The 19,899-nt window shown below is 45.6% G+C and overlaps 1 protein-coding gene across 1 annotated transcript in view; it reads left to right on the forward strand.

The window, feature by feature from the left end:
- LOC144128405 (nucleolar transcription factor 1-A-like) overlaps positions 1-19,899 on the forward strand; it is a 47,319-nt gene that overhangs the window by 12,978 nt on the left and 14,442 nt on the right. The window contains exons 5-11 of the mRNA XM_077661784.1: positions 3,215-3,353; positions 5,476-5,586; positions 7,881-8,005; positions 8,555-8,696; positions 11,199-11,573; positions 15,488-15,555; positions 15,673-15,765. Of these exons, the coding sequence (XP_077517910.1) occupies positions 3,215-3,353; positions 5,476-5,586; positions 7,881-8,005; positions 8,555-8,696; positions 11,199-11,573; positions 15,488-15,555; positions 15,673-15,765 (1,053 nt within the window). The remainder of the gene's footprint in view (positions 1-3,214; positions 3,354-5,475; positions 5,587-7,880; positions 8,006-8,554; positions 8,697-11,198; positions 11,574-15,487; positions 15,556-15,672; positions 15,766-19,899) is intronic.

Consider the following 19,899-nt stretch of genomic DNA (forward strand, 5'->3'; position numbering starts at 1 on the left):
TATTCCTCTATGCACAAATTTCAGTTTTTTTTGTGAACTGCTGCTCGAATTGTGCATTGCCTTTCATTGTTCTACGGCACGAGCTGTTATGCCCTTCAGGCGGCAATTAAATCTGCTGAAAGAAAAAATCTTTTTTTTTGCATAAATGACGATCAATAGACTAAGCAGACGTGATGTGCAAAAAGTTACGCAATAATATTCATGTTTAAGCATATTTTATTCGCGTCCACATTTGTGGACATAGCGCCTTAAACATGATACATAAACGTAAACAATACTACATTTGCTTGCCTTTTCTAACTGATCGTTAGACATGAATAAACTTATTGCTGTAAGAATGTACGCTTCAGGCAATTATTCCGTAGTTCATCACTTATAAAGCAGATAAAAGCAGTCATTTTGTGACGACAGGCAGAGGAAAATTCGGTATTTCGACCACCGAACGTGGCTTTTAGATGTGGAGCCTTCACGTCGGCACCATTGTGTGATTAACATGTTCACAAGTTGGGGCCAATGGTTGGTTCCATCATTAATAATGCTTCAAGTCCGGCTGCATTGAAGGGATCTCGAATAATCTTAACACAGGTAAAAAGGGAGGGAGGGAGAGCATCTTGCGGCTTGTTTTACACATGGTTTTTGCAAAAATGAGAAATCATTTTCAAGGTCGTTGTTTGCCCACTTTATGTCAGAGACCTGAAACAAACTGTCCCCTCGCTCTTCCAATGTGCTGATTGTTGTTCTGTAGCCTTGGAGCTGAGCGGCCAGCTCTGAACTGACCATCGTGTGAGGGCACAGGTTCCCCTTTTTCATCCCCTCTTGTGTAGTGCTGCCAATTTGTATTTTTCTCCATCTCGAGTTTCATACAAAATGTAATGATTCTGCTAGCTAAAAACCGCAGTGAAATTTTCAAAACGATAGAGAAAAAATTATCTGGCCACCACTGAAAATGGCTGCTTTCTTCGGATTCATGCGATCTACAATCCACCACAGGTGGTCTCTGATCCCTTTTTGAATATTAGTAGGGGGCCTAAGACTCTCCTAGACCTCCCTGACTTGAAGCACTGTTGATAGCGCGCTGTGTTTGTCGGCAGCAGCTCAGCTAAGTGGCAGTTCTTTGCCACCATCTGCGGGAGTCGTCCAACGTTCTCTTTTACAAGCATAGTTTTCAACGCCCGTAAGCAGTAAGCCCATTTTGTACCATACGTCCACAAAAAAACGGCGTTTTGTAGGGCGAAAGCGCCACTTTGATATTTTCGGCATTAAGGCGCCGTGTCCACATTTGTGGACGCGCCACTCTGAACGTCCACCGCAGCGCTTTTTCTTCGTCTATGACTATAAAAATTGGTATGCCATTTCTACATTAACTTATCGACACATTCCGAGCCCTAAATTGCATCATTTGCTATCATTTGTAAAGATAAAATGCAAAAAAGAGAAGCCATTTAGTCGTCCTGTGTAAAAAACGACGTGATGCACATATATATATTTTTTTTGCAAACGCATTTCGCTGTAGCTGCAAGAGATGGCACCACAAACTTGACTGGAAGGGTCAAAATGGTAAGAGCGCGTTATTCAAAGGTGGCAATTTGCCTTGTGTACGAAAATATGAAGAGAGGCTTAGGTCGCATTCACATATGTGGACCCAGTGCCTGAAGGGGTTATACGGAGCCCACCCTGTGCCTTTGCGTAACTGAGGTCCATAGAATTTGGCAGATGCCCGGAGGTACACACACCAGGGGGCGCTCCGTGGGAGGGCATGTAAGTTGCTCCAACAATCTGTTGTGATCCACTAGTAGGTTTTCGGGGAGACGGGGGGGAGATGTCTTTTTTTTTTTATCCTTCTCTCACACACTCAGCTTCTTTGCCGAAGCAGGACTGTACTGTTAACTCGGTAGAAAAGACAATTGAATCTTAAGCTGCGGGGAAGGGCCAGACATGTGGGAGACTCGCAGAGAGTGCTGTCACCGCCGAGGTACTGTGGACAAGAAAGGCCACGCAGTAGCAAGAACAGCGCTAGTGACTAAATGGGAGGTTGGATGTTGAACTGCCACCTTGGATGAGATCCATGATAGGAAGGCCGTGCAGCAGTGAGAATGTAGGAAGTATCCTCTCTAAGTAGCCGCCGCCTCTGCATGAGATTTGTGACCATTGATGGCTCGCCGAACCGTAGCCTAATTTAGCCGATAATTTTATTTATTTATTTATTTATTTACTTGTAATTTCAGTGCTGAAACTTGTGTGGCATTGTTCAGTGCTTGGGCAGTATTGTTTAAGGGAAGGAATAACGGAATTCTTAATATTTTTGTACACTTTCTGTCATCAGATTCAGCATGTAAATGGTCCGTTCACTCACAGTTGGAAATCTGTGTTGCTTGGTCTGCATTTCTGGTGGGAAGTCACCTCAGTTTAAACTGAAAGAAGACCAAGAATTTGATCAAAATATATGGAGTTTGAATTGAGCACAGTGCTTTTAAAGCAATTGATGCTGATGGAATCAAGGCATTGGTTCAGGTAACCGGCAGTTCGAATAGAGCTAGTTACGACAGACTTGATTTCACTGTATTGCGATTTGAATCTCTCTCATCAATTGTTGAAAAAAACAATCGTGTTTTCGCTTACACCTAATCCAGCTTTATATGACTTGGTGGACAAAGAAGTGCAGTTCGGCTTCACAAGGGTCATTGGTTCAGTGCTCACGAGCTTGTCGAGCGCTCAGCTCACAGTCATCTGTGTTTGTCAAAAAAAAAAAAGAGAAACGCTTCTTTTAAAAGGCATGCCCATCTTTATGTGCTTAATAATTAAGGGTCCTGTGCACTGAGACACCACCATGTCTAAGCTGTGTATGCTAAATTCTGGTGGCGCACCCCGCTGCCATTTTGTAGCGATAGCTACATTACGGTAGCATTTCGAGCCAGCGTGACGGTGCCGCCACGCTGTCACATGGTTGGTCACATGACCAGTAACGTGGTACGGAGCTGCTGCTGCTGCTGCTGGCGGCGCGCTGCGCTGGCGGTGAAACCGAGCTGCCACAGCTGTGCGCATGCGCCGTATCATGTGGGACGAAGATGAAGAAGGAAGGCCAGCGAAACGGAGCGGCGAAAGACTGACTTTGCAATTCAACTGAGCAAGTTCCACCCAGCCGGCTGTAGTTATCGCGTCACTCCAGGTATAACCAGAGCTAAACCACCGGCAATTTTTGGTTTTTCATCACCAGGAAGGAGAATCCAGACATGTTTCCTGAACCAGCCGGTAAGCAGCCTCCACCTCCAGTGCTACTCAGTGCACCAGAGAAGCCGCAGACACCGATCCAGCTCTTCACTCTTGATCGATTGAAAAAGCCCGAGTTCGCAAAGGTGAGGGGCTAATGGAGACTAAAATTCATTGGCCACTAACTTAGTGCTGAAAGGTCATGCCAGTATGTGTATTGGTGAATGCCAAGCCACTAACACTTGTGGTGGAACTGAGCCTGAAGTACGTGATATGGTGTGCTCATAAGTGTTTTAGATAAAGTGACGGCATGGTGCGCTGTGGTATGTGGACCTACAGTTATCTGCCTGTCTAGTCATAATTGCATGCAGGTGAGTCTGCATGTTGTGCCTGTAGAGCCTGGCGTTGATGTGCTGTGATATGTCTCGTGGAATAACGTTTTAGACCTCTCCAGCCTCATTGTTTAGTGCGAACAAAACATGGCGGTACTAGTAATGTCTTTATAAACTTTCCAGTTGTTGCTTTTTTTGCTTCTATGTGCAATTCATCTTCTTAGTATGGATGTCCTGCTTCGAGGCATTTTAACTGTGTGGTTGAGCGATTTTGCATCAATGCCTGCTCCGACTACGTCTGCAACTGATCCAAATTAGAATTTTTCTTGCTCGAAGCCCTGATCCGAAATGTGAAATGCTGCTTCGATTACTTATTTCTGTGGTCCTGTAATTCCTATTGCAAATTTGACTGGACAATTTGAAGCGGTGGTCTGCACCAGCTCGGTTAATTTGAAGATGTGTGGGGCTATGAGGGAATGCCTGATCCCAATTTCACCGCAAACTGGTGAAGCGACAGCCCCACAGAGCAATGCCGATGCTTGATATGCGGAGCGCCCCAGCTCCAGTACTTCCAGTACAAAAACCAATGTATTCTTGCTTCATGCCCATGATGGGTTGACTGCGTACAACGCTGGCCTGCGCCATTTCTTTGAGTGGTGTGCTGTGGTTAGAGAGTTAGGTTAGCGGTATCTAATTACGTTAAGGGGGAAGCTGGTCCTAGAAAAAAAATTTTTATTAATGAAGTCACAATTATGAAATCTTCAGGGAACATGTATTTTTGCGTGCTGATTCCAAATATGGAATTTAATTTAATGTACAACAAGTCTTTGTGGACTTGATGTAATATGTTATGTAACTTTTTGTGGAGAGCTTTAACGAAATTTTGCTGCAGGGAACTTGCTAGAATGTATGCCGTCCGCTTGTCTTGACAACAAGCTATGCAATAAGGGTAAAATTATTATCCTGCCTATCACAGAAGTTGAGTTACAGGGTTTTGAATTTGATACTTCACAAACGGGAAGAACAATTTGTCTTCCTGTTTCTGAAGTCACTTCAAAATTCTATATCTCAACTTCTATGACAGGCAGGATGAGAATTTTAGCTTTATTGCATAGCTTAATGTCAAGAGAAACCAATGGCATGCATTTTAGAAAGTTCCCTGCAGCAGGATTTCTTGAAAGCTCTCCACAAAAAGTTACATAGCATATTGCATAAGTGCTCTAGAAATTGCTGCACATGAAATTAAATTCTATACTTGGAATCAGCACGTAAAAATACCTGTTCCCTGAAGATTTCATAATTGTGACTTCATTAATAAAAATTTTTTTCTAAGACCCTCTTCCCCCCTTAAGTACCATCGCGCATAAGTCTGCTTTTTTCGACAAAAACAACCATCCGAAATTAGGGGTGGACCAGTACCTGGAGTCGACCTATTTTCGGGGTGTATGTACTTTTGTGTACGGCGGCTTATATGCGCCCCATGCCAGCGCCCGTTCCTCAAATTATGAAGTCAGCTTTATAATCAAACAGTTGCCAAAGCATTGCTCGATTAACCACTTTCCTTGTTTCAGTATTTCTCTCTGTCTTTATAGTGGAGAATGTCACAGCCCTCCTTTCGAGCGCAGTTTGAATCCGACACAGAGTAGAATACTGCTCTTTCCCACTAAACTGAACCTCGTGAATTACTGCTAAACTGATGTGTTAAATGAGTTCCATCCCCGTGTTGTCTCTGTGGTGAGGATGCGTGGAGTGTTTGCTGAGACTTGAGGTTTTCTGCTTTTTATTCACAAGTTTCCTTCAGTGTCTGTGTTCCGTATGTAATATTTTGTTTGCAGTTTTGTTATGTTTGTGTGTGCTTTTATTTTTCGTCATTCTCTTTAAGGGGTTCCTAACAATTAACAAATAAGGGTGCTTTTGTTAATTACTCTTGCCTCAGCTCGACAAGAAGGAGGCTCAGGAGGAGATCCGCAAGCAATGGGCGGAGTTGTCAGATGGCAAACGCATCAAGTGGATTCGTCGAGCGCTTCAGGACAAGGAGCGATATGAGGTGGGTTGAGGTGGTAACCATGACTGTGCTTGTCAATTAGAATGGTGTGCTCTTGAGGTGCAACACTGATTCAGGGCTACAGCGTCTGCATTCAGTGCAGGCAGGAACTTATCACTCGTGTATTGAGAGTGAAGTGACTTGGCCACAAGTCACCACATTGGCCACATTTCTGTAGAGCTCCCAGTATTTGTATACTTCATCTCGTAAGTTGCTTGCAGCACTGTGAAAGGTAGAGCTCTCTCATCGAAACAGGGCCAAGGAAGGCAACAAATAGTCCTTCAAATATTTGAGCGCTGTTGTCACTAGTTTTTGCAGCAATTGAAAAGGCATTCCATGATGGTATTTTCAAAGTATGGTGAGCATTTCTTTCACTGGTTAAATTATCGTAGAAAGTCCACAGCACTGCAGAGGCCTGCTGCAAAGTGGTGCGCCGCCATCTGCAAACGGGGCTTCCACGGGGTCAGTCAAGTCTTTTGCGCGCAGGAGCTGGATGCTAGTGCTCTTTCCTTCCTGGTGATGGAGCCACCACTCATGGGGCGAGGTGCGCAGAGGAACACATTTTCAGAGCACACCGTTCTAATTGGCTGACAACACCGCAGCCTTCACAATGCTGCAAACGACTTGTGAGATGGAGTATTGTCTCAAGAGAGGAGCTCTGACGTCGGTTTCCATGGAGTCATTGTGGTACTTCGAGTGCTTTTGTGGGCTCCCCATGCACCTCCATCCGTTTTCCAGATCCTACAGGATCTGAAAAACCGGTCGGCAACTGTAATGCAAGGGTTTTGAAATTTTTTTTTGCCTCAAGGAGCCACAAAAGCCTCTAATATGTGTTGCTTCGTGCTTTTTTAACTTTTAGTTCTCTTTTTGAAGAATTTGTTTGTTTTCTTGGTTCCAGCAGTCATTTTTTTTATTCTGCATGTTCGTGATTTTCTGGCCCAGTTTTGAAATGCTATTGAAGTTTTGTTAAATCGCATCCGTCACTCATGCTCAGACCTCTAACTCTAAGAGGAGAACTCGGAAAACTAGTCTCAAGAAAACTTTCCACCGCATCCACATGCTCGACCAGCTGGGCTGTGCAGAGAATCGTATGATGACTCGCCCTCCTTTCTTCGGCCGTCAGTCGCTCCCCACTTCAGTGGCAGCACAGAGGCAGTGGGGTGTTTTGGAGTGGAAGCTCCACTTTTCGCGTACAAACCCTGAAGGTCAGGTTACGACACAGATATGAGCTTGAAGCGGTCTCAATTAGTAAAAAACAGAAGAAAACAGTGGTGTGGGTACAAATCGAACCCGGGCTTCTGGCATGCGAGACAGGTACGCTTCCACTCCGCCACGACTGTTCAGTTCTTGGGAGTGAATGAAGGCGCGTCTGGTGAATGCACAGATGTCTAAGAAACATATCTTCGAGATATGTACTGAGGCACGCATGAATAATTTATACGACCACGTAAATTGCAGGCATCCCAGTTAAGCAAGTAGCGAAGTACGTTTCCAGTGAATTTCCTTCGTGTGTGACGTGCAGTCATAGCGCCATCATGCATCACCCACTGAAACCCTAACACGCAATGTACGGTGATAGTCCAGCAGATGGCACGCGTCTAGTGAATGCATAGACGTCCTAGAAACGTATCTTCGAGTTATGTACTGAGTGTGTAAATTACAGATGTTCAAATTCAATGAGTAGTGAAGTTGTCCGGAGCGCACTCAACGCTACAGACGCCAAGCCATGTCTAGTTGAGATACACCACAGCTTTTCTCTCCTGGTTGAACAGTATTTAAACCATCGCTAATTTTTTTTTTTTGGCAGATACTGGCTTTTCAACAGACGTGGGCTCACTGCCAGCAAATTTGCTTTGATGTAGGTGCACACTTAACACGTTTGTTTTGTTTTTTTCTGTGGTCATACATACCTCAGCTCGGCTAGGTCAAGGGTGCCGCCCACACCTTGTATTGCCACACGTGTGCATAACATTGCTCGACTGCTAAGTTATGCAAAACAGCTGCTTTTGCAAATTTTTGAGAAGGTCGAGAGTCACTGGCACAGATCAATCATTTTTTCAAGTTGGGTATAGAAAGGCGCTGCATCACCACTGGGTTGAAGCAAGCCAGCCCGATGTGGACTGGCAGTTTTTGGCGGAGGTTCTGACGAAAAATTCAAAGCAAGTTTCAGTAGAAAATTCAGAAGCACTATAAATGCAGAGTTAGAGAAATAATACAGGGAATGCTCATTAAATGTGTTCTGTTTTGAAAAGTGAGGGAGTAAATGGAAACCTTTTCTATCCTTCTCAATACCTCAGAACGAGGTTGCCGAGTACACCCAGGCATACCCGGGGTTCAAGGCCACCGCTGTGAAGCCGATACTGAGCAAGGCCGAGCAGGAGTTCAAGGACAAGTGCGACGGGAAGCCCGAGAGGCCCCCCAAGTGAGTGTTAACCACAGAGTCCGTTTCCTTCTTTCTATGTTCTCTCTTTTTTTTTTTTTTGTAGAGTGTCTTTCAAGCCAGATGTGGCATGGCTGGATTTGCCCATAGCTGACTTCCATTGAATGCTGAGCTGCAAGTTGCATCCGTGGGTAGTAGTTGCACTTTGAACATATAACAAAAGTCATTTGAACTTTTGAAGGTGCACCTGCTCGCCAGGATAGCTAGGCTCATCGTCATTTGGTGGTCTCTGCAGTAAATTTCTCATGATAAGTGAACTTTTTTTCGGGGTGCAGCCAGCGTGGGGTGCGGGTCCGGGTGCTGACTTATACGCAGCGACATACACTATACCTATATTGCACGTTATGACCTTTGTGGAGTTTTTTTAAGTCGCGCCCGCGTAATTTGCGCGCCCCCTTTTTGGAGCCCTAATTTCTGAACAAAAAGTGTGCGAATTATGTGCGTAAATACGGCACCTTTTGATGGAAGGACGACAGATGTTTTGTCTGCTGGCACACTCTAAGGAGGCCTTGCCCTTGGCACGCTTTGCAGCTCTGGCTACAGCCTTTTCTCACGCATCATGCTGCGGCAGCTGAAGAACGTGCCCGCCAAGGAAAAGATGGCAGAAATCTCACAGCTGTGGAAGAATCTGAGCCAGCAAGAGCGGGATTCCTACAACAAGCAGGCCACCAAGGTGGGTGTCCTTTCTTATTCTTGTAGCGCAGGGTCAGTGGCTCATGGCAGAGGCGCACATAGTCAAGAAGGCAGCTGTGGCAATTGGTGATCCCTTTTGGATGAAGTCAAATGGGCCTGTACATACCATTTATCGATAGTTACATTCTTCGGTGCTTTCTTTTTATATTCACTGACATAGAAGCCGTAGCATGCTTCCCTGCCATGTTTCATTTTTTGTATTCTTAGAGTCAACGATCTCCGTAAGTGTTCGTAAGAGCAATTTTTCTGCTCAGTGTGACGATTATCGATCTTGGTGGTTAAGCTTCTAGCAGTCCTGCTGGTACCTCAAAGCTTTGAAAGGGTTAGGGGAAGTTGACCGTGACCTCTAGAAAGATGCTAATGAGCCGAGGTACGGGACCCAGAAGCAAACCGCATGGCCTGGCCGTTTTCGGAAATTGCGGTGCATGGACTTCAAAAAATAATTTGTTGGTTATGGTGCTGCCTGTATTCTTTTACTGTAAGACTACGTGTACTGCATGTCAGGAGTTCCGTGCCATACTGTGCTAGCCCTCTCAGTGTGCTATACTCCTAGTTGAACTCTTCCTCCACCATGGGAAAAATAGCTGTATTTCGTCGGCTTTCGTTAAATGTTTTTGGTCAAGAACTATGAGGTTGAAAGTTTAACAGAATGCATAAAATTTGAAGAAAACTTACAAAGATACGTAGGAAACTTGTAAAGATATGTTTGTATTAAAAAAAAAGTTAATGAAACTTTGGAATATACAAATTTTCTACCTATCCAATAGTGGGCAAGACAGTGGAGCGAGCCCTTCGCAGCACAGGCACTATCAAACCCCGTGCCCAAATGATGCAAGCCAATGCATGCACGTGTTGCACAAAGTCACTATCCATGACGTGACAAGTTACACAAATGTAGCTGTCATTTGCCCGCGATGTCCAACCATCAGTTGTGATTGAAAGCGACTCCACTCCGCTTGCAAAAATGTCCCCGAGCTTCTTTTTCACCTTCTGTTTGCTTGATGCGTAGAGGTCCGGAATAATGGCTCTCGAGAACATTGTCCGAGACGGCACGGCATAATCCGGCATAGCGAACTTCATAGAAAAAAACCGGTTCTTCGACAGTGCTGTAGGGGTGCATACCACGAGCTACGAAGTGAGCTATCATTTTCGTCATCTGTTGGGCTTTTGGGGCCGACACCTTCATTTTTGGCTTGAAACTGTCTGCTATGGATGGCTGTTGACCACTTGCCTTGCTTGCCCCCTTGAGCTTGGATGGCCTTTTGCGTGCGTCCCACTTCTCTTGGTAGTCCTTGTGCAAGTCCGGGTGTCTCATTAAATGCGTTGCTAGGGTTGTTGTCGTACTGTCGGGGTCTTCAGGACTGCCTTGCATTTAAGACATCGACCTCCGGTTCCCGGTGGAATCTTTACAAGAAAGTACCAAATTGGATTGCTGGCCGCATGCAAGTCCCCCATGGTGCTCTCTGGAGTAATCCAAGGCGGCTGGGATTGATCAAATGCTGCCGCGGCAGAGACAGAGTCGGCCACTAAACGCAATCAGATACACCACCACGCTGACTAGATGCGGTTTTGTACGCCTTCTGAGTATAGTTCCATTTTCCTGGCTTGGTTTGGATTGTATTGGATTGGAACGGAAAAAGTATTACTGAATACAAAACCGAAACTTCCGAAAATGCCTTCTCCCTGCCGCGTGGGGCTATTCGTTCGAGCCGAATACTTTGAAATTTCCGAATAACAAAATTCGAATCGAAGCGAATATCGAATAGCGCATTATTTGTTCAACTATTCGAAAATGTCGAGTATTCGCACAAGCCTAGTAAAATGGCAATCAGAAAATGAAATTAAACTGTTGTTTTCTAGCTTCAAGGCAGATCACAATGTTTAAGAACTCTGTCGAAGCGTTTGAAATTGGCGTTCGCATCCATCGTTAGTGGGCTACTGATGGTTTACAAGCATGGTATGGAAAGAACTAAAATGCACCTTTGTCTGGAACTTGCTGGTGAGCCTCAGCAACTATGTAAAAACCTAGAAGAGTTGAATCTCGATGATACAAACATGGTTGATATAAATTCATAAAATTCCCGGGCCAGAACGCATTGTGTAGAATGTGCTGACTTTCAGATGGTCCGAACACTCTCCTGCGCCAGTTGAAATGATATAAATGCATGAGCTGCAACTGCACCTTCGAGCACTAAGCGTTGTATATCGCCGACTCTGCAGTCGCTAGTTGCACTGTACACACAGGGAGCAGTGAGCAGCGGTGCGCAGCCGGCATATTGCTGACTTTGTAATTTCCAGTCGTGCTGTATGCACCCATGAGTAGTGAGCTGTCACTGCACAGCTGTAAATATATCCCGTCAGTTGCAAACAGATCTGCGGGAAGCATTTTCCATCGTTTCACATACGAATTTTGTTCGTTTGGGATGACACAATTTCTGCACCTTTTTTTTTTTTTTTTCACATTTCTCACTTTGTGTTGCAGGCAAACGCCAAATACAAGGAAAAGTATGCTGCCTACCTGAACAACCTCCCCGAGGAAGAACGGCAAAAGGTGGAGGCTGAGGCAGCGACACACAGGTCGGCCGCTTCTGCTGGTGGAGGCACAGCAGCCAAAGGGAATGCCAAGGGCAGCAGCGTTGTCGCCACCGGCAAGGGCGGGATGCGCACTGCCGTACCTGGCGATGAGAACCGGCCTCCTGCGGGGGAGCGCCCCAAGCCCAAGAAGCCCCTCTCGGCTATGTTCTTCTTCCAGCAGGAAAGGCTGGCTGCCATGAAGGAGTGCAGCCCGCACATGTCTCACCAGGAGGTGATGCGTGCACTTGCCCGCCAGTTTTCTGAGCTGTCCGATCGCAAGAAGGTGAGCTCAGCAGACTCTCCTTACTTTGCTTGACGAAGGCCACGAGTTGAGGGGCTGACTTATACATGCAGCAATACAGTCAAACCCGGCTATATCGAACCCGTTTACATCGAATCGTCCTGTATATTGAACAATTTATGAACATTGTATTGTTAAAATGAGAACACATAGCAAAAAAATGCGAATATATCGAGCAAAAATAGCAGCTGTACTCGATATATCGAACTTCAAGCCGCGCAAAACTGCCCCAGAGGTTGGCTTTCCCGTGCGGCGCCAGATGAGCTGCGTCAACACCCCCCTCCCCTTCGACAAACTGGTTTAGCCTAACAACGCTCGCATAGTGCTGCGCTGCTCTCGCTCCTTCAGACAGCCAGTCGGCCACCCCTAGCAAAAGTGGTTCGACCGCGCACTCTCTCTCTCACAGCCACGTGCGCCTGCATGCGGTTATCACTCACTCACTCAACTGCTTCATTCGGTGTGCTTGTTGTGTTGTGGGAGCGCTGAGCTCGTCCGCTCCATAAAAGATGGCTGCTGTGAAGTGACAGAACCTGCCAATATCTTCAAAGCTCATCTAACAATCGCAATGAACCCCTCGATAACGGTGAACCATGTGAGGAACTTGATTTGTTCAGCCAGCTTTCCGAGCTCCCGAGTGCCGTTTGTGTTTGGACTGCAGCAACACACTTCGTCTCCGTCGACGACAATGTTCCGACTACTGGAGAGCTCACTGACGAAGACATCATTGCCGATCTGACTAGGCATGTCGCCGGCGACAGTAACTGTGAGGATCCAACGAGTTCGGACCCTCTATTGTGTTCCGATGCACTTAACGCGCTGAGCGTTGTTCGCCGCTACTGTGCGTCCATAGAAGGCTGTGGGCTCAGCTGTTCTCAGTCACCTGACACTGTTGAAAAGTGTATGTTCAATAATGCTTTCAAAGTCAAAAACCAGAAGATCAGCGACTATTTCTCACACTAATAGTCCCGCCGTATATGTCTTTAGCAAATAAAGAATGCTTTCTAATGAGGTGCAGTTTGTACAAAGCTGTATTTCAAATTACACGATATATCGAACTAATTCCCGTTTTTTTATGAGTTCGGTATATGCGGGTTTGACTGTATATAGTTATTTTTCTGTACACATAACAAGTTGGTCATAAGATAATCTGCTAACTTCATATTGCTAACTTCCTATTGCAAATCACTGCTGCATCTTTTGACTGCTGTAGTTGTAACTCCAGAAGTTAGAGCACTGTACAACAGTGGCACTGCCATCAGTTGTTCACTGATTCACACGATGAATTGTTTTGCATGAATATTTGCTACTTGTAGGAATATTCGTTAAAATATTCCAAGTGGAATCTGTTTCTTGTTACACTGCAGTAAAAACTCACTGATATGTTAAAAAAAAAATTAGGAAAAAACATGATCCAAACTGCCTAGTTCTGAAAAATGTAACTGTTGAATGAGGTACAGCAACATTTATTGTTAACTTCACTTGGTAAAGATTTCAATTAGCATTTCTTGGCATTAGATCTGAACAAATCCTTTTCTAGTGCTCGCAGGATTCAGCCCATGTTTGCGTTGTATTAAACACGGAAGGAACTTCGCAATGCAACTGGTCTGTCTACAGCAATGGTGAAAGTAACCAAAATCTCTTCCTAGTCATTTTCAAATGCTTCGCCCCTTCGCACCTAAGTATTGCGGGGAAGCCATGGCAGAATGTCAGCAGTGTGGCAGTATTATACGACTAAAATTTGTCAAAATTTTGAATGTAATAGCCAGGAAATCGTGTTTTTTGGGAACGTATTAATCGGGATAAATATTGTGCAACTCTATGGGACATTCTTAATGTCCGTGATTTTGAGCATATGAACCAGGAAATTGTATAAACCGGGAACGCATCAACGAGGTTTTATTGTATTTGTACTTTGTTCAGTTTAATAAGTCTGAATAAGTCTGTTTAAAGTTGAACAGTTAATTTTTAACTGCAATATTGCAAACACAGATATTGCAAATTATTGGCTGTTCCAGACTGTTCAAAAATATTTTTAATGAGCACACTCAATTTTTATGTATCGAGTGCAATTAGCCATAAAACGAACTCCCCACTACCAAGCTGTGCCAGCTCTGATAGCAGGCGGCAGACTTCGCCGCACTACACAAGTGAGGGGGGTGCTGCTGCAAGGTTCGTGCTGTAATCTCGCGCTACTGTTCTTACCTTGCACTTGCTAGCAGTGCCACTCGACAGCAGCGTAGAGGGTTAGTAGCCTGGCAGCCAGCATGCGTTCATGCCTCATGCACGGTTTGCACACCCGTTGGCGGCACCCAAAAGCAATGGTGACGACGGTTGTAGTCTTGCAGCAACCATCCTGCATCATAGAGGTGGTAAAATTGGAAATAACTTTCACTCCAACATACCATTTTCTATGTAACACGGCTGTATTCCGGGGAAGCCACCCTAGCTGGTGCTTGGCCTGCTGCTATTGTGCGCTGGTGGTGCTCCACGGAGAAGCCAACCGAACTGGCGCTTGTTTTTTTTTTGTGTGTGTGTTTTCCGGAATCACCGCAAGCACTTTGAAAGCTGCACTAAAACTTAACAAAAGGTCTCTCCGTTCCTCTGTTAATGATTGCCTGAGTTGCCGTCCCTTCACCGACTAAATTGGCCTCCTCTTGCTTGCCTTTTTTATTTAACTTTTATGTTACGAATTTTGGTTATATCAAACTATTTTACTATTCCTTACCCATTTGCTATAATAAGTCTCGACTGTATTCACGCAGCCCTACTGTTTAGCATAATTGCACTTGTGCTTTTGCTGTGCGCTGGCAGTTGGAAGCACTGCACCGTTTGCCTGCGAGTTCAGAAGCAACTTTCACAATTTGTAAATGTCTAGATGATTCGACTACTTTGTATAGTCACAGTGCAGTGCAGAATCGAAATTTTCAATATTCGCGTATCTCAAATTGTAACATTGCCACCCTTCGTCTGTCATTTCTCCTTACCCAGAATTGAGTTGCAGGGCGCTTCTCAGTCCCTTATAAGCTAGGATCATCTGTGTTCATATCACTGTTCTTATTAACAGGTCGGAGTCGTAGCATGCTTGGTCATTTACTGGCGTGTATTTAAATCTTAAAGGGACACTGAGGAGAAATTGAAGTGGGCTTGTATCGATAGAATAGCAGCTCCTGATCACAAAAACGCCACTCTTACTGAAAACAAAGCTCTTGTAATGTAGAAAATAGCAAGAACCAAAATACAGGTATCACCGCCACAGGCCGATCTCGCAAGTACAAGCGTGATGACTTCCTAGGACAAGAGGCGCCACCTTGGAGGAATTTTGTTTACTTCATGGATGTCGCGAATCTCTGAGGCTGGCAAAGGAAGGTTGCGCACCGCACCGCTAGCCGTCAGAAATCACGGAGTCTGCGTTTACGTCACGTGTCACGTCACTCCGTTCTGAGACGTCATAAGAGTTGCCGTGGCGTCATAAGAGTTCCCTGAGTTTGAATCGGAGCGGCGGGAAAAACTTTTTCATCTCCGAATCCAAATTTCTTTGAAATAAATGCATCTTTCGCGCCCGGATAAGCGGCAACGGAGCCATGAAATGCCGAACTATCAGATTTTGCTAACAAAAAAAAATTGATAGAGTTCTCCTCAGTGTCGTACACCGCACTGTGTTCGTCACCTGTGTTTATTTTTGCTGCCTTCGATAGTGTCAATGAATAAACAAACATTTATTTTCGACTTGTGATAGCATGTTTACATTTCATTCCATTTGCATTTGCAACTTTGCATTCTTCTAAGAAACCTGGAAGACACTTGTGTTGTTTCCCATCCTCTGAACTGACCAGCTGTTGTCAGTGTATTAGATGTACTCATGCACCTTTCCTATTCCCTCTCTTGCTTTTTCACAGGAGAAATACAAGAAGATGGCTACCGAAGCAAAGGAGAAGGCCATTGAGGAGACGAACGGCCACAAAGTGTAAGCTATTGCCCTCGGGGGATTATCTTTTGCCCAGAAAGATACTGAGTTGCATGCTGTCTTCGCTGGCTGTGGGGCAGACCTAACTATCAGTCTTTTTTTTCTTTCTTTCTGCAGAAGCAAGGAAGAAAAAGTGCACCCGGTGCCTAGCGCGCCCAGCCTCAATCGAAGGAACCGGCTCTTCAAGGGGGAGCCCAAGAAACCACCTCAGTGAGTTGGCCTCTGTTGTGTGTGCTCTTGTCACGATGACCAAAGTTGACCGAGCTGAAACGATTTTCAACGAGTTTTACGTACTGCTTGCTGTAGAGTTCTGAGGACTGGCTGATGTGTGGAGCAACTCCGTTGTCGCTGCTTCAGCAATGTTGTCGTTAATATTGCTGACGATTACCTGCAGTACAGTAAAACCTCGTTAATTCGAACTCGAGGGGGACCGGAAAATTGTTCGAATTAAGCGGAGTTTGAATTAACGAGCGGGCGCTAAAAAAAGCGGCCATCACGCCCGGCAGCACGGGCCGAAGCTAAAACAGGCATATCTGAGATCGTTATCTCTTACTACGCGCTACTACACATTTGCGGCGGGCGATTGCGCGAATTAAAATCATAGAGCCCGAATGTCGAAGGAAATAAAGTTAATTTGTTTATGCGGTTGGAGCTAACATCAAAATGCATTCGCGTAAGCAGCAAGCTTAATGATTAAATATGACACTATGCTTCAAAAAACATGTTTATTAACAGCAGATTGGCAAAGCATATCAAAGAGAAAAATAATCGGTGATGCGCATTTGTTTTCGTTTTCTTTGCCGTGACTCGACAAGCATCGTCTGCAACTTGCCCAACAGCTCCAACGCAGCGTCCGAATTATCATCGGCGGAGAAGTAGCGCGCAGCCAGATCGAGTGCTGACGCTGTTTCACATGCACTCGGGGGTGGCAATGGATCGTCGCCTCCATCGGACTCGTCGTCGCTGTCAGCTGTGCTCGCCGCGCCGGAGTTGTGCGGCATCTGGTCACCGCAGGCCGCTTCAATAATCTCGGCATCGCTTAACGGCCCCGATGTCTCCACGCCGCTGTCAACGTCTACGAAGCTCTGGAAGTCAACACCCTCCGATAAAGCAGCGTAGGCAGGGTGCAGCGCGACGGAGTCATCACACTGAGCATCCAGCTCAGCCGTGCTGCAGGCTTCTGGGCCTTCAATGAAGCCGCACTTTCGATAACAGTTCGCGACTGTGCCCAAGGCGGATTTCTGTGCCCGCCTTGACAGCATTCCACGATGTTGCCAGCATGTGGCAGGCTCCGAGGAGATTGACGTCGTACGATTTGCCGCTGTCCATACACACAAGAATCCGCTCTAGGAGGTGGCGCCTGTACAGTGTTTTGAGGTTTTTGATAACCCCAAGGTCTATAGGCTGCAGCACAGCCGTAGTGTTTTTCGGCAGAAATGCCATACGGATCGCCTTCAGTCCGCTGATGTCGCAATGGGCTGAACAGTTGTCGACGAACAACAGAACATTCCTGTTCTGTGCCGCGAACTTCCTGTCGAGTATGCGCAGCCAATCTGTGAAAATTGCTCGCGTCATCCACGACTTTCTGTTGAAAGTATAATCAACAGGGAGAGATTTTAGCCCTTTAAAGCAGCGAGGCTTCGCTGCTTTGCCTATAACTAGCAAGCGGCACAGTTCCGTGCCAGTCGCGTTTGCGCACACCAACACCGTCACTCTTTCCTTGCTTCTCTTCCCGCCTGAACACGTGTCGCCTTTGTAACTGACAGTCTTGTTCGGCAGCAACTTAAAATAAAGCGCGGTTTCATCTGCATTGAGCACATCGCTGAGCGAGTAATTTGCGCCGGAGCCACCGTGGCCGGAGCATAGGCGGCGCCCGCGGTAGGGTGGCTACCCGTGTGACCGCGCGTCAGCCAAAAATAGACAAGCCAATGCTTCGACGCTCCGGCAGCGAAAACCTGCTACGGCATGCACCGGAGGGTTGGTTCGGGCAACGAAATTCACGTCTCACCTCGTGCGTGCTGACATGCGTGCTGGCTTATTTTTTTCTCATCATTCTGCATTTTTTTAAATTTTCAGCGCATTGTATTTGCTACGAGGTGACTTCTATATGCGAGGAGCAATGCCAGACATCGGCGCCTAGTTCGAATTAACCGACGTGGATACCGGCATATTCGAATTATCGGGAGTTTTGACCCATTGAAATACACAGGGCTTTGCCGGGACCCGGCCGTCAGTTCGAATTAACCGGAAGTTCGAATTAAGCGATTTCGAATTAACGAGGTTTTACTGTATTGGGTGGGCGTGAAACCTCATTTGTCTGTCTTCTAGCTTGGCACTGAATCGGGAATACTATTTCACTGCAGTACAAGTATGCAGAACCGCGTTGTGCGCAGCATGAAAGAAAGATGCACAATATTGTCCTGCTTGCTCCCTCTGTTTAGAAGCAGAAATATATGGAACTTTCTTTTTTTTTTAATACAGATATTAATGATATAGCGTAGGCATGTGTGAATAGTGAGTTTTCAGTTCAAAGGGAATAAAGTTAAATATCGTTATAAAGAAGGTGTCGGGGCCCGGCAATTACTTCGTTATAACTGTACTGACCGAGCTTCCAAGGGGAGTCGTCATTCCTTCTTTATATCCATTATTTTGTTCCAAAGCATTTTGTTATAACAAGGTTTGACTGCATTTATTTTGTTCGAATAGTTTTGAAGCGAAGAGAATAGTTTGCGTCTGGAGATGTAGTAGTAAAAAGAAAAAAAGGAGGCAGTTCATTAGAGCCAATTAGCACAGGCCTAAAGATGGGGTTTGCAGAATTCACCAAGGCAACTGATTAAAAAAATTAATCAGTCACGCATCCTACAGAGTTCAGAGGGCAACCGCGCCCGAAATTTCGGACACATCACGTCTCATTTCGCTGCGTACAGTCACGTGACTGCATTGCGCATATGTGGTAGCACGTTTGTACCACTGCCAGAAGAAGCTATGGCCTTACACAAAAATCGAAAGATGTGAGCAAAGGCACCGCACACGCACCGGAAGAGGGAAGAGGTGCGCCATCGTATATCAGTCAGAGGACAGGGTACCCCAGATTTCTGGGGAGGCTCCTTGCGTAGACCAACCTCACACTGTTGCGCGTTGCGGTGCTCCGGGCGGTGATGCGTCGTCAGCATGAGGTGCGAGGAGATGGCGAGCATGCCCTCTTCCCCCGCACACACCTGTCCTTGAAGAGCGCAAGAAAACCGTGGTGCTCTTCAAATCAAAGACTGCACCAGCATTCAAATGCTTTGTGGTGCTGGCCTTCTCATTACGGTACCTAAAATAACTGGCGTTTCACCTCTATTTATTTCAGCCCTTAAAAAATAGACGAACACAATCGCTGACTACAGTTAAACCTGGATGTGATGAACGTCCATACAGCGAATTCCTTATTTCCATGCGCAATATATAGTACTGTTCAGAAAAGAAAAACATGATGTTATCACAGAGATAAAACATTTGCCGCAATCAGATAGTTGGATTTAGGTACTCAAGCATTAAAATACAGCAACTCTTTCTTCAGCAGCAGCAGTAGTCAGCACTTGTGTCTGTCCATTTTTTTGTTGCGCTGTTGTCGTTCATTGTAGCCATGAACAAGCTAGCCCGAGTCACCACTCTGCATCAGGCGACGGAGAAATGGTCAGATTGTAGCCCGCCCGTATAAATGGTCTTCATAGATTACGAGAAAGCGTTTTACTCTGGTGAAACCTCTGCAGTCATACAGGCATTACAGAATCAGGGTGCACATGAATGAGCCTTATGTAGAAATACTGGACGATATCTATAAAGTTTGCACAGCCACCATATTCCTCCATAAAGACAACAGTAAAATTCCAATAAGGGTGTCAGGCATTGTCAGAGACATCATCTCTCTAATGCTATTCACTGCCTGTTTACAGGAGGTATTCAGAAACCTGGATTGGGAACACAGTTAGGGATAAGAGCTAATGGAGAATACCTTGGTAATATGTGATTCACTAATGACATTACCTTGCTAAGTCACTCAGGGGATGAATTGCAAATCATGATCAATGATGGAAAAGAGTGCAAACTAGAGGGAACACACAAGAGAAGGAGGCCACCACACGTGCTGTAGGAAAGCATAAGTTTGGGACCAACTACCCCGAAGCTTTGCTACATAATCAATGACCTGGGCAAAGCAGAGTGGTGGGCCTAAAAATTGATATGCAGAAACCTAAAGCAATGTTCAACAGTCTCAGTAGGAAGCAGCAGTTAATGACTTGTAGCGAGGCGCTGGAAGTGGTAAGGGAACATGTCTTCTTAGGGCGTGTAGTTACCGCAGGT

Source organism: Amblyomma americanum, chromosome 4 (assembly GCF_052857255.1).
Source record: "Amblyomma americanum isolate KBUSLIRL-KWMA chromosome 4, ASM5285725v1, whole genome shotgun sequence".
Lineage (NCBI taxonomy): Eukaryota > Metazoa > Arthropoda > Arachnida > Ixodida > Ixodidae > Amblyomma > Amblyomma americanum.